This window comes from Rhopilema esculentum, chromosome 1 (genome assembly GCF_057945365.1).
Source record: "Rhopilema esculentum isolate cy_ngs chromosome 1, ASM5794536v1, whole genome shotgun sequence".
Taxonomy (NCBI): Eukaryota; Metazoa; Cnidaria; class Scyphozoa; order Rhizostomeae; family Rhizostomatidae; genus Rhopilema; species Rhopilema esculentum.
In genome coordinates this window covers 1,576,924-1,591,553 of record NC_142815.1, presented here as the reverse complement: position 1 = coordinate 1,591,553, position 14,630 = coordinate 1,576,924, and the positions used below count along the sequence as shown (strand labels likewise).

The 14,630-nt window shown below is 35.8% G+C and overlaps 3 protein-coding genes across 8 annotated transcripts in view; 2 read left to right on the top strand and 1 right to left on the bottom strand.

Moving 5' to 3' along the window:
• Nucleotides 1-246: 246 nt before the first annotated feature.
• On the top strand, nucleotides 247-3,332 carry LOC135690263 (uncharacterized). The gene is made up of 3 exons (XM_065207769.2): nucleotides 247-673; nucleotides 1,858-2,001; nucleotides 2,424-3,332. Exons 1-3 carry the CDS (start codon nucleotides 637-639, stop codon nucleotides 2,978-2,980), a joined length of 738 nt encoding a protein of 245 aa, XP_065063841.2. The 5' UTR covers nucleotides 247-636; the 3' UTR covers nucleotides 2,981-3,332.
• An 85-nt stretch (nucleotides 3,333-3,417) lies between these two features.
• On the bottom strand, nucleotides 3,418-6,053 carry LOC135690262 (ribosomal RNA-processing protein 7 homolog A). Its single transcript, XM_065207767.2, has 2 exons — nucleotides 5,729-6,053; nucleotides 3,418-5,222 (listed from the first exon to the last, which is right to left on the bottom strand). Exons 1-2 carry the CDS (start codon nucleotides 6,020-6,022, stop codon nucleotides 4,740-4,742), a joined length of 777 nt encoding a protein of 258 aa, XP_065063839.2. The 5' UTR covers nucleotides 6,023-6,053; the 3' UTR covers nucleotides 3,418-4,739.
• Nucleotides 6,054-10,753: 4,700 nt separating this feature from the next.
• Nucleotides 10,754-14,630, top strand: part of LOC135690253 (talin) — a 64,874-nt gene continuing 60,997 nt past the window's right edge. For all 6 annotated transcript variants that reach the window (XM_089109023.1, XM_065207758.2, XM_089109039.1 and 3 more), the window contains exon 1: nucleotides 10,754-10,912. The gene's annotated coding sequence lies outside the window, so the exon portion shown is untranslated. The remainder of the gene's footprint in view (nucleotides 10,913-14,630) is intronic.

The window sequence follows — 14,630 nt, the reverse complement described above, 5'->3', positions numbered from 1 at the left end:
AGCCAAAATAGTCATGGGATAGAGGGTTCAGAGGCAACATCTGCACGTTTTAAAATTCAGTACGTTTTGCAAATGTTTTAGTTCGGGGACCCTCTAGACTATTTAGGGGGGTTTAGCCTCTCGGCACCCCCTTGGCGTGAGAACAATAGAACATAGCGTGCTTAAGTAATTCTCGTCACACTCTCTTCTTTTCACAGTATGAGGGCCTATAAGTGTCCGGTACTTGCCAAAGTTATGGTCACAGAATTAATATTCTGTGGTATGTTTAAATTTATATTCAGGTGTGGGTGGATCGAGTAAGAAATAAAGTCGCGTGAAAGTTCATTAAAACGGTATAAAAATCCAGCCCCAAGAGTTTGTTGGGGAAATTGCCATGTCCTCCAAATTTATCGCTAAGAACTCGATATAACTCCTTTACTACAGCAAAATTCCCGGTTGAAAAAGTAAGTTCTGTTTCAAAAACCGAAAAAACTGAAGTCTTTTGAATTAGCTTCGCTTTGATGTTTTAACAACGAGGCTGCCATGCGCGGGAAAACACCAATGTTTTCTTGTACCGCCAAATCGCATAGCATATCATAGCCCATGTAGTTTCGAGTTTGCCCGACAATATATTTCATAGAGTTGCATTTGATCGTCATGGTTAGGACGAGAGCTGACAATTCTGTACGAAAAGGTAATTATTTTCAAGTATTTCTTTTCAATTCGAGCTAGGCCTAAGTATGCATCTACAAAGTCTTTGAAGACCCTAACATCTTTTGCAATCTGGAATGTTTGTTTGCACGCCTCAGATTCTTTCCAAATTACGATTAAATTTTATGATTAAATATCGATTTGTGATTTTAGATTGAAATAACTGAACTGAATAGATTCTCCACACAATTTTTCAATAGTCTATTGTATCGGGGTTACCTTTTAAAAATTGGTTTCGATCTTGTTCTATCTTTTTAGTGAACAATTTGGCCTATATGTTTTATCTTTGTAGTGGAGGTTGTTGTATTTCAAAAGTTATTTCATTAACAATCAGACATGATATTTCATCAGTGGAAATTGTGAAGGATAGAGAAAAGAGGGTTTTGTTAAGAGAAGACATCAAAGGGCTATCCTTTCCTGTGTCTTCTTGCTCAGAAACCTATCCTGCAACCTCTAGGGCGGAATCCATGTAAAACTCACACCGGAAAAACATATGACAATAAACGCTTGAAATGCAGTGGATATCCCCACCAACCCGAAATTTCTGCCCCTGTTGTTTTATGTTTTTCTGTCCTTAAATGCTTGATGCCATGTAAACAGAGCTGCTCATACTTTTGATGTAAAGAACTGATGGTGTTTGGTTGCTACTTAGAGTGTCATTCTTAATGCCCTCATCAGGTATTAAGATAAGGGGATAACTTATTGGTATCAGAATGAAGTATTCAAGCCCAGGCCTGGTTATTCGGGGAGTGTCACAGCTCTTGCCTTCCTCAAGGCTCTCTTCAAATGCTGGAGCAGAGCTTGGCACGAATTTTAGTAGGTGGCACTTTGGAGTCTGCAAATTGAATATTTCAATAGATGGTGGTATGGTTAGTCATTGAATAGGGGCCTATTTTGCAGAAAAACGCTTCAGGGTAGGGGGCTTACTTGAGGGTGGGGGGCTTATTTGAAAGTTGAGGCTTATTTAGCAGCAGCTAACAATATTACACAGGTATATTTTCTTCCTCTGTTTTGAGGCTTGTCAGTATGCTTCAAAATGCAGGTATGAATGCAGGTATGATGGGATAAACCCAAATATTGCTAATGGGTCCTTCGAATTAGCCCATGGCAGACTCAAATAACCCCAATGTTCTGCTTTTAATGGTAAAATTATGTTTTTATCCCAAGCTGTTGGTGCAAAGGCACCTCGAAAGTTGGCAGCTAGTTCTGGTGGTGCCAGTTCAAGCTCAACACCTTCAAAGAAAAGTGGTTACACATCTAGTGGAGGTGGCAATCCAGTAAGGCTTTGTGACATACCTGCTTGGCAAAAGGGTTTGTAGTACTTTATTTATAAATCAAATCAAATTCTCAAAAACACATTATTTCATGAATTTACATAGTAGAAAAGTGTCAAAATTATGATTGTTACATTCACAAATCTACATCTCACTGAATCTACAAAAAAAGTTAATATTACTTAAACCAATGGCTGAATCACAGAACCCAGGGGCTATAGGAGGCCTTAGTGCCACAGGAAGCCTGACTCTATTTGTTTCTAGTTCTTTGTTGTCTACACAGGACCCAAGGTCCAAGTGTCTTGTCTTATGATTTGTTAGTCATCTTTTAAGCCATGAAAAAATGTTATCCTGATGTAAAGAAGTTTTAAGAAAATATGTAATTTATTTGTGTATATATTTGTTATGTGACTTGACACATTACATGATTTTATTTCTTATGTTAAGTTTTTTCTTTAGGTATTGGGGAATTCTATCCTAAGTTAAACAAAAAAAGCAAAGATGAAGGAACTGCAACAGTAACTTCAGAAAGCAGTATGGGGTCCTCGTCAGAAAAAGAGTCGTTGACACAATCTTGTAGTAGTTCAGCTGATAATGACATTGAAATGCCAACCAGCAGTGCAGGTTCCTCAGCTAACATAGATGAGATGAACCAAAATGAAGCTGAAACAGATTGCAAGTCAAACGACCATGACAACAAAGAAAATGTCCCAGCAGTTCCTTGTGGCTCAAATAGTGCTATGGAGGAAGCGGGTCCATCTGGAAGTATGCAGGGCCAGGAGGCGGGCTCTTCCGGCTCCACAATTGGCGCTGTAACAGATTGCAAGTCAACTGACGATGAAGAAGAAGAAAATATCCCAGCAGTTCCTTGTGGCTCAAATAGTGCTGTGAAAGAAGCAGGTCGATCTGAAATTATGCACGTCCAAGCAGCAAGCTCTAGTGATCCAAAACCCGGTTCTTCCAGTTCCACAATTGACGACACTGAAGCCCCTTGTTGCTCCACTTCTAACAAATAGTTCTGAAAATGCTTTATTGTTTATAACATTGTGGACACTCTTCTATCTCTGGACTCATAGAAAAGACGTTTCAACTCTCTCAGCAAATAGCAAGTCTTCCTCTACTGCAGTAATTTGTACATAAAAGGGGGTGGGCTTGTTTTCATCCGTGTTGGCTTGTTTTATAACAAGAATTAATGGAGATAAAGGTGAAGTTGCTAGATCTTTTTTTAACATACTGACTAAGGGCAGGGCCAGGGGCTTCCAAGTCCTGGAGGACACCCTAGGGGCAAAGGGACAGTCAGCCCCCTAATATTTTGACGAATAATGGTCTTTTTTCTCAAACAATGGGAAAATGACATCATCTTATCAACGTTATAGGCTTGCTCCCCCCAATATTTGACCAAGTGTCCACCCCCTGCTTTCAAGAATGATAAGAATCCTGTTTCTAATAAACAAACCCTTTTGTTCCTATCATTTTCAACACATTTTATCTCTCCAATAACTTAGTCTTCCCAATAGTAAATGTTTCTTTTTACCTTGTTTTAAGAAAAGCCTTTTGTGCAATTAATCGTATATTTGGCAGCCAGTCATGTTTGTACCAGTTCCAGCCCCATATTGCCTACTGTATTAGCCAGGGAAAAACTGCCACTCCAGCCCCGTTGGCTTTCTTATGTTTAAATGAAAATGGAATGTTGTCACACTTTTTCTAGAAACAAAGGCTTGAACCCCCAGTCAACTCTCCCCAGCCAATACCCTCATTTGCAACATCCGTTAAAACAACAATGGTAATTACAAAATCTAAAAATAGGCAACCAATCACAGCGAAACTTTTGTTGCTGGAGTTTCCATTCAACAATGTCTTGGAAACTGCCTGATTCTTATGCAAATTGAAAGGAATTTAGCTTGTTTTTAGATCACCAGGATTTCTATCTGTTAATTCTCCTCAGCCTGAAGTATTTGTATAAACCAATATATTGTGTGCAATATATGATGTATTTTTACACTTTCCATATTGTGAAATGTTGCAGCAGTATTTGTTTTGGTCAGTCTTGAAGTATTTCTTGATAAAGATACAAGGTTTTAAATTATATTTTCTTTTCTTGTATCACATCCTTCATTAGAGATCCTATCAATTTGTTTAAAAACTAGATTTATCTTAGCAATTAGATATTTAGAAGAAGAAAGTGGATAGTGATATGGTTGAAAGGGACTTTTGAAAATTTACTGTGCTTGCCCCCAACTGCCCAAGTTCTCCCCTCCCTCAAGGATACTGAATATAACAGCAGCCCCATTGCATGTTGCTAAATCAAACAGGTAGACATTGGAATGTTTGACAACAGATTTAAGGCATTAAGACATCTATTTTAAATTATTAGGTTGTAGCTCTAAAAGACAGAGTAATGGACATAAAAGAAAAGCACTTTTAGAAAACAAATTTGGCAAAGAACTATGGTAGTAATACCCTAAGTCCTCGATTATGCCCCCACCTTGGCATTAGCGCTTCCCTCGAATAAGCCCCCATCCAAAATAAGCATCTACCCTTGAATAAGCTCCTCCCTCGAATAAACTCCCATCCCAAAAAATCTTTTGCAAACTAAGCCCCTTGGGGGCTTGTTCAAGGACTTATGAAAGAACAAGGCATCTGAATAAGGAATAGGGTATCATAGATCCGATGGGAAGTATTTTCAAACTATCCATAAAACTTTTGGTGGAAGAATGCCTTAATAAAAAATAAATCTACTTTTTAGCTAAAGGCTGTGACGTTTTTTAAAAGTTTTTAAAATGGCCTAAATTTCCTAGCAGCTCGCATCATTTCAATCTTTTTCTTGTCTTCCTCGAATTTTTTTCTGAGGACTGCTATGTGTTCCCTTTTCGATTCACGTTGCTGAAAGGTGTAAAAATTGACTAGTTCTTTCTTTTCTCTCTTCTTCTTTTCCTTTGTAGTTATTTTCTTAACTGGTGCACTTGGCTTTTTACCACCATATGAAACAAAGGTCCATCCTGCATCATCAGTTTGGTTGGCAATTTTCTCTAGTTCTTGCTTTTCTTTTTCTGTTTTTGCATCAAATGCAGCCATATATTTGTCAACCTTTTTCTGCACATCATCAGGGTTCGGATACTGTTTTTTATATTCCAAGCACCATTTTGCTATTCCGGTTTTAACTGGGTTTAAGTCTGTTGATATCAGAAGTGTCTCATTGAAATCGTTTTTCATTATTTTGTCAATGGAAGCTGATTTTATAAACACCACAAAAGCAACCTAGAATGATAATAGGTATGTGAGTTATTATCAAAAAAATTAATATTGCAAAATTTATCCATATCTTTGGGAGAGGGACAAAGCCTTAATTTCTTTACTTTCCATACCTGAACTTTCAACCAAGTTATCTCAGAGCCAAGAGAATTTCTATAAAATGATATCTTCAGAATAAACTAACTCTATAAGAATTCCTTGGAAAGCTTAAAGAAGAAACATTAACTTGAACTAAATTTCACAAATAGTCATACAAAAAAGTCTTATGTAGCTTGATAAAGTTTCAAATTAGTTTTGTGACAATGCATGGTAACAACAATAAAGTTATCATACAAACTTTATAGATTATCTAGGAGGTCATAAATACATACATCATAATTTATTTGTCAATGCAGGTCAGAAATTCATTCAGCTAATAAGCTGATGTGGACCTGAACTACGCCATCATGTCCTTCATTGATAATGTCAAGTGCATAAAAGAAATCATTTTTCGCTGGTGTTCTCAATCTTACCTTGAATTGATACTTTTCTTTATGAAAAATATTAGATTCTGCTGTCGGTTGTAACACTGGTCCAGGAGAATCGTGAATATAAACCGAGGAAATAGGCCCAAATCCTTGAAACGCATTTTTCAGTCCCTTTTTGGTACAATATGGCGGAACATTGACGACAAAAAGAGTCTTTCCTGGCGGCGTAAGATCATTTTCCTTCTGGTGTGTGTGTTTCTTGATATATAAATAATGCGGCGAAGTGTGAGACGCATCAAATGCGACTTTTGCGATTTTGAACCCTTGAAGCGTCGCCATTTTGCTGAATGAACGTGCGAACAAAACCTCACACTGAATACGAGATTGGCTTGTCTGGCTTTTTCTGTCGAATTCAAAATTAAAATTCATTTTTTCAACAAGTATATTTAAAGTTTAAAGTTATACAAATGTTAACTAACAATGATAAATTTTATTAAAAAATCAAAAAATTCATTTAATGTTGCCGAGAACACTGGAACTAGCTTGCGCCCCAGTGCACAAATGCTGCAACATTTATGGACTGTGCAATATTGATGAATATTCTGCCAGGGTGCATTCCATGTCAACTGTACGCTGAAGGTCCACCGGGGCATTTGTTTAGGTACGCCGAAATTATTAAAGGAGCTAGTAAAACAATAAACATTGTTGCACCAGACAAAGAAAACTGATTATTAGAGAGAACTGTGAGGTTTGAGTCTTTATTTTACGTTAACTATGTACATTGCTTCATGTTTAGCATGCCAACTAACAAAAATGTTGAGTACGCCAAAAAATTTTTTATTGGTTTGCACGCCGAACGCCGAAAGAAACCTGGGTGTACGCCAAAGATCTTCGGGCCTAAATACATGGAATGCGCCCTGGATATTCTGTCCAAACAGAGGGCTTGGTCTAATTATGAAAATAATTTGTGAAATGAAACCTTTGAAAACTTGCATCAGATTTGCACTGAAACCAAACAGATAAAATGGTGCATGATGAGTTTGAACTGTTGACAATTTCAGCTAATTGCATTATTTTGGAGGGTTGCATAAATTACCACAAGATTCTGGTGGAATCTGTGGACAGAATATTTATCAATATTGCACTGTCCATAGATGTGGCAGCATTTGTAGACGGGGGTGCAGACTAACTGGAACAAACCCAGAGGTTTTCGAGCCCAGTGCCCATTTTATTGAATAATTGATGTAGTGAACACCAAGGAACACGAAATTTTGTCCAAAATGTGGTATATGATTGTAAGTGAATTATCAAGACTACGAGTTAAAATTTTCAAAAATTTTGAACTTAAAATTTGTTTGTAAGGGTAAGGATTCCTACGATAAGAAAGAAATCAATTTGTGAAGAGGAAGAATTGCTTTGGAGGTGAAACAAGAAGGTAAATTATTATTTTTTTTATCCTTCATCAAATCTGGTTTATCAATCTTCAACTCAAGTCACTAACTTATATTTTTAAAGTAAGAAGGCACTGATCAGTGTACCATTCCTCTTTATTATTTTGAAAAGTGATTGAGAAGGATGTGCTTGTAGATAATCGTTAAAGAAATTTATCTGATGGTCGCTTTTCCATAAAATGGAAACTTGTAAACCATTCAAAATAAATTAAATTTTTCCGTTATTGATGCTGGGAATTCTAGAACATTCTTTTATAAACTAGAACATTGTAAATGCTTAGAATAGAAATTTTGCAATGCTTATTCTTGCTAACATTTTCTAAAACCATCTAGAACATTCTTAACAAACGATTTGAAATGTAAAAAGCCAAGGTTGAAATGTAGTAGAGAGTTTTAACAGGGCGAGCGAAACGTATTTGACAGTGGAGGGGCCAAATATGAAAGTCTTGAAAAGGCTTAGGTTAGGCCAGCAATATGGTTGGTGGCAAGAAAAATTTAAGAATTATTGTATAATTTCAACTAGATTTTTTAGTAGGAATGGATTATCGATACAATCAAACTTTGTAATTTTCTTGATTTTACTTTCATAGAACAAATCTGCCCATTCTTTTTTTTATTATGTCCTCAAAAAGTTTCTTTTCATCAGTTTCTTTCCCTTCAACAGTGATTTTTCTTTTTTTGTAATGTTCCTGAAAAACTTGTTGTTAACAAATAGACCTAGTGAGCCAAGTGTAGCCAATATATAAAACGAAGCTCTGTTAATTTGCGCTGGCACCAAGTTATTCTGGATAAGGTTTCTCGATCTATTTCCTAAGCCAAGCTGTAACTCGTTCTACTACTTTGACAACGACCGATTTCTTTAATCTAATTCCTATATTCAACTTTCCTCCAAAGATTGAATATAGGAATTGGAATATTCTCCAAAAATGTTTCTCCTTTTAACCAGTATCTACAATGCCTGCCAAAAGTCAAGGAACACTGACGTCAGTTTCCAAGGTCAAAATCAATCATCCCTCTCTCCCCTACAAAGCAATGTTGGTTTAATATCAAACGATTTTAGGAAGCACTTTTTTGCACTTCTTTTATGATATTTCTCTAAATCATCAACATTGTTTTAAGGAGAAGGGGGCAGAAGTGGTATTTTTTTCGGGAAAGGAATTAAAGATATCAAATGCAACGCAAAATGCAGATTTAGCGAACACAAATTCGTTGAATACTTTCATTTCACTTATTTCAAATGTTTAAGGAGGGAAGCCCTTTAGCAATGCTGAATTTCAAGGAGCCTTCCACTTAAAATACTTACAGAAATTCTTATAAAAAACAAATTATCCTAATTACAATTCAACAAAATTATCCTAAAACGAAAGGCGAAATGGTAATTTCCAGTATACAATTTACAGTTACGCCCATTTACAATTTCGCAAGATTTTTTTGAAGTTGGCCAAGGAAGATGCCTGTTTACACTCAGCTGAAAGGCCATTCCAAGACCTAGCACCACTAAACCAGAAGCATTTCTGTCAATTTTTGGAGTTTTATATTTTTTAGCCTTAAGTCAGTTGATGTATTCCTAAGATTCCTAGAAATTTAACTTGGTTTTTTCTTTGAAATGATCACACATGTATTGTGGAGCCAGTCCATGAATCGATTTGAAGACCATGATCTTTGACTCATTAGCGATTAGCTCGTCTACAATACTCAGCAATTATTCAAAAGCTAAAAATCAATGCTTCAACACATTAAAAAATCAACTAGCATATACACACCGAGTAATATAAAATCCAAGTAGAAACCTCGAAATGTATTTTTGAAGGAAAGGTATAGTATGGAGAAACGCAAGGAAATTTTGCATTCCTCTCACAAGAAAGCTTCTTTCTTGTCTAAAGCAGAAGCAGCATTTGACAAATGAAGATGACATAAAAATAAAAGTTTTCAGATATCAAACTGCAGCTCTCATTAAAGTTTATGTGCTCTAAATTTGTAGAAAGAAAATTCCTAAGGTTCAAATTGCGGGAGCAGAGCTCTGTGGTTGATTAGCAAGCAAAAGTTATTTAGTAGACTATTTGATTGAGTGGCGACTGGCGACTTCTTTCGACCTTCATTTCATTTTAATTTTTAATTATTTAAGCATGGTAGCTCATTCAGCAATGCTGGTTTACAAGGGGCCATGCATCTAAGCTAAAAGAAAGACTAACATAAAATAGAATAAAGTAAAGAGTCAAAATAGATCTAAACATAAAAAGATATGATACACAACCAATGTAACCCACTCTACCCACGCAATTTTTGATACTCTTTTACATTTTTCTAAATTGTATTTCCCTTGATGTGTCAAATTTACAATATATACATATATATACAAAAGTTGAGAACCTGAAGTATGATATTAAAACAACAAAAATGCAACCAAAAAAGTTTTAGAGCAATGTTTAAAATTTTCTTTGAGATGTTGCATTTTTGCTTCGGAATCTAGGTTATTCCAAAGTTTAGCTCAAAAATTAGGGAGAGGGGGGAGATTGCTTAAAGATTTAAATACAATTTTTCTGCTATCGTGTTTAATCATGTCATTAACTGTTTTCCAGCCTGAATCAGAGGTTTGCTAGAGGCATCGAAGTTGCTATTCGGTACGATCCTAGCAGCTCTGTTTTGAAGCTCCTGAAGTTTCGAGAATATCAGTGATGCCACAACAGCCCCATACAGCGCAACAGTAGCGGGGATGGGGTTCAACAATGCTAGTTTAAAGCTTTTCTAAGAAATTTAGAGGAAGAATTCTTTTGCGTACTTTTAAAGACCAATTGCTCTAGATACCTTGGCAAACACACATTTAATGTGCTCTTTTCAATTGAGACTAATTAACTTCTCAACTAAAGCTAAATCGTTTTCTAATTTTCTCTAATCTCTTATTTCTGATTTTCTCTAATTTTCAAGCATAACCCTCCCCTAGTTCCGTCAAGTTTCTTTGCTAAATTTAGTGATAATTTGCTACCTCATAGCCAAATATTCAAATCCCTAAGGTCATTATTAATAGCCTCATTCTGGTCCTTTAAATTCTGAGACTCCAAGAACAGCATTGTATCATCAGCATACATGGAGATGGCTTAGTTTCCAACTGCGCAGGAAAGATCTTTGATATAGACCAAGAAAAGGAGAGGGCTGAGACACGAGCCTTGTGGAATACCGACCTCTCTGTGTGTTATAGTCAGTACCGTTAGACCTACAAAACTCTTCCTTGGCCAAATATTCCAGTTGGGTTAGGGAGGGGTAAGATACCTCTCTCTAATCCGCGGTAGTACAGGGTCTCCGACGAAGGGGAAGCGGGGGCATGCAAAACAGTAGAGCATACTTCCAAGTATTTTTGTTTGTGTTAAATATTTTCTTGGCCCCCCCTCCACTTTCCAACATGTGTCGGAGCTTATATAATACTTGTATTGATAACCTTACGTCTTTGATAACGGACTTAACGGGGGCTAATCCAGTTCTATCATCAGTAGTGAATGATTGATGAGTAAAGTCTTGAATTTGTTTATTGATTTTGAACTTCTTCTTTTTTCGACGCCTTCTACAACTTCCCAATGTCGAGGCCCGGATCATCTCCATATAAGGAGTAAATACATCACTGGACCTCGCTTCCATGCTCCACACCCAAGCGGAAACTATCCGCCATTTTGACATAAGCAAAATCGCCGTATAGGTTTTGTGGTCTGAAAATCTCACGAAATTCTTCTGCTTGTATTGTGATCAGCCCATTCCTGGGGAGGATACTTGAAGACGACTAACTGAGGTTTGTTGGTGTTGTTTTAATTTCAATTTAATCGTAAGATATAGGTACAGATTATGGTGTTTCTGTTGTAGTAGTGTTAGGCCAGGAAATGTTTTTCATTCAAGGAACCTGCTTGGCATGTTGTTGTAACTAATGAAACTTTGTTAACATCCTTTGAAAGCGCAAGGGCGTGTACAAACAAAAGCTAATTAGGCTACTCGTTTCCACCAAACATTCCGTTACACTCGCTCGTTATTAAATTGTTAACATAATTATGTTACCGGCTCCTTTCTTTGTTTACAAAGAGTCTCGCATTTCGTTTCTAAACTGTTTGTTCCTTATCGGGAATTTATGCTTGCGAAGTTCCGCGGATGTTAAGTCTTTGGACATTTTGTTTCATTAAGATTGATTATGGCGTCTAAGTCAGGAGAGCAGATGGCCAATGTTTTGTTTAACGAGATAAGATCAATTATAACACAAGTTTAATTTTTCATGAGAACTCTCATCAAATGGCCGATAGTAAAGTTACTATGCAAAGGCAACTGATTGATTGAAATTTTAGATTGTAAGCCTTTGTATTTTTGCACAAGAATTACTGCAAAAAACTAACATGCTACTTTAAAAAGGGACCAAAAGCTTAAGTCAAAAACAATACTTAAGAGAAAATATTAGTGCTTTGTTAGGGTCCTGACATAAAATTATATACTTCTGCTTAGCTTATAATCAGGAATAATATATAATATTGGATTTTAAATTTATAAATATTATGATAATGCTGTATTTGTCATCAGTAAAATCAGATTGTTTATAAAATCATCACAGACGTAAAATTGTACAAACACCAATTTTACATCCTGAGAATAGAATAGGGGATCCATTGTTTTTTCATAAAAGGATATTCCATTTGTCATGCTTAGATAGTTTAAAAATGAAATAGCTATGCTGGGAAATTTAATGATTTCTTACCTTCATCTCCTTTTCCTTAAGAGTTGCATCACTCCTAGTTGGAGAACCATTACAATTTCAGTTCAGGGTTTGACCAAGAAAGACAGAATCTTTCAAATTATTATAAGAGGTTTAAGGCTGTTTTTGACTTCTATATGTCCTCAGATAAGCCCTCCCAGTTCTTATTTAAAATGTAATATTTTGAGGTGGGGGCTTCTTTGAAGGGTTTATTCAAAGGTGAAGGGTTATTTGAAGAATTATGTATACCAGAGTATGCCATTGTTTTACATAATCTAGGCACATGAACAAAATGTTTGTGCTTTTTTATTTGGCTTGACGATTATTGTGGTATGGCACAGCAAAATATTTGGTTATTTAATTTTTGTATTTCTGCTCTGCCTGTCACTCTCTATTTGTTGCACTATGCACCAGTTTGCCTTGTTCTTGCTTACTGTTAGATTGTCTTAAATACATTTTAATAAATCTTAAGTACTTTTGTAAGATTTTGTTTTTATCAGAGACAAAGATTTTCATTGATGCAGGGTTAAGCTTTGTGCTAAATTTTTACATTTGAAGCATATTCCGTTTCTGGAACTCTAAGATCTAACTTCACAATCTATGTTATAAGTATTTTTATTGTACCTTGATTTAGAAATATATCAGAAAATGGTTTGAGCTTCAATTTATAGTTTGATAATTAATGATCTTTGTAAAAAGACAAGCTTGTCTCAATGAGCAAATTCAATATTTTATAAAGAGAAAATAGAGACACTTAACACTGCATGAATTTTAGAATTAACCAAGCCACTGACATAGCTCAATTTTTACTAAAAACCACAAAGTTATTGGCCCACCTTAGGCTAGAAACTAACCTGAGCCAGATAACGTTACATTGGTTTTGTGGTTGACTGGTTCTGTGTTTGTTTTTAACCAATAACTCAATTCCTCATTGATCAAAGTTTAGATTATGAAATAAGACAAAGATATTTTTTAAATAACTTGCCACACGATAGCAGTGGCAGGCACCTGGGGGCAAGGAGGGCAGTCACTTCCCCCAATAATTTGAAAGACAATGGTCTTTTGTTCTAAAACAATGGGGGAAATGTGACATCATCTTTTTGAAATAAAAGCCTTGCCCCCCCCCAAATATTTGACCAAGTGTCCGCCCCTGCACAGCAGTCATCTTTACTGCAACCATTCTAAGATGCATTGTCTTTTCATGTTATTGTCTTGACATAGATAACGGGACATATTTGTCTAAATAACTTTGATTTTTATGAATTTTTTAGGAGAGGACAATTACTTCTTTTTACATATTTCTGAAGTCTGGTTAACTGCCTCATTTAAAAAACTTTTCTCTGTTTAAAAGATGGAAATTTGATCTTTGAGCAAGTTATAGAACAGATTTGTTTGTACATGCTTCTGCTTAGAATTATTCATAACCATTTTGGATCTGTAGTCTGCAACACTAACAGACTCCTGCTCTTAATCTAACTAACAGACTTAATCAAATCATTGTAATTTGGTGTTTAGTTTTACAGTCTGTACCAGGGAATATAAAAGTACACACTTTTTTTATATAAGGAACCACTTCATAACGAACCTAGATGTAGAAGACCGAAATATTTAAAGAACTTATACTACTAAAAATGAAATCCCTAAGGAACTTTTCGATTTGAAACATTTTTAATAACTGCAAGCATCAAGAACTAAAAAGCTGGTTCCATTCATTTGCAGCCAATACTCGCATAGATTGTTTGCTATTCGTGTGTCAAGTGCTTCATTGAGTAGTTTCCGCATATGCTGTCTCGCCCCTCTCTCTATTAAGTGTAAAGGCTTATTTAGTCAAAACAAATTAAGGATCTATTAAGGAACTTTTTGTCCCCAATATGATGACTTGGGGTCTACGAATAAGGAACTTTTGGAACTAGGCCTTAAGGTAGGTTCCTCATAAGCGTGTGAATAGGTAAAACACGTAAAACAGCGTGTAAACGCATAAGTAAAGCCCTCGTTTCTACCTTACTTTGTTTCACGCAATTTGCAACAGATTTAACTCATTCTGATTTTAACAATGTTTCGTGGTGTTCTTTTAGGTTATGTTGTCAGAAATGAAAAATTTTGAAAAATTATATTTATGACGTCATACTTTGAACTTTGTAGAAAAAGCGACCTCTAAACTCGTGAATAATATATGATTTGAATAATGCCATGCTACAAGGAAGATCTTTATTTGAAGCATTGCTTTTGTTTTCGTTATGGCATCATCACATTTTATAGTCAAGTCCTTAGCTTCTTTCTAAAACGATTAAAACAAGGCAGGCTTAAAACTCTGTTTAAAGAATGGTTTTTTAGGCGCCTTTGTTTTTATTTAATTGAATTGAATACTGTAAATTGGGTTGAGTTGAATTAATCTTAGTTATCCTGTTATCGTGTGTCTTTTGAAGAAAGATGTTTTGAAAAAGCAGGTTATAACTCACTAACTGAAGTGCATATTGTGAACTATGAGTTTTAATTTGATGGATAAGAACGCTGAGTATCTCAAAGGTTGAATTGTGGTCAAACGAATGAATAAAAGACATTTGTTCGTATCGGTCGTAGATGTCATGACCTTCGGGAAGGAAGTGGAATTCATGCTGTAAACGAAAATTGCAGTCTAGAGAGCGAAGACCGAGATACAGCTTTTTGTTGGGGGGGAGGGAGCAGCCCTGATAAATAAGTGTAAAACAGCCATATATTACAAAATAACAGTACTTTGCTGATACTACTTCAGTTTGGGGGGGGGGTAAGCAAGGCC

Coding starts and splice junctions, on each gene's coding strand:
- LOC135690262 (XM_065207767.2), bottom strand. CDS start 6,022: ATGGCGACGCTTCAAGGGTTCAAAATCGCAAAAGTCGCATTTGATGCG. Junction 5,223..5,728: donor AAGAAAAGTATCAATTCAAG/GTAAGATTGAGA, acceptor TTATCATTCTAG/GTTGCTTTTGTGGTGTTTAT.
- LOC135690263 (XM_065207769.2), top strand. CDS start 637: ATGGTTAGGACGAGAGCTGACAATTCTGTACGAAAAG. Junction 674..1,857: donor TGACAATTCTGTACGAAAAG/GTAATTATTTTC, acceptor TTTTATCCCAAG/CTGTTGGTGCAAAGGCACCT. Junction 2,002..2,423: donor CATACCTGCTTGGCAAAAGG/GTTTGTAGTACT, acceptor TTTTTTCTTTAG/GTATTGGGGAATTCTATCCT.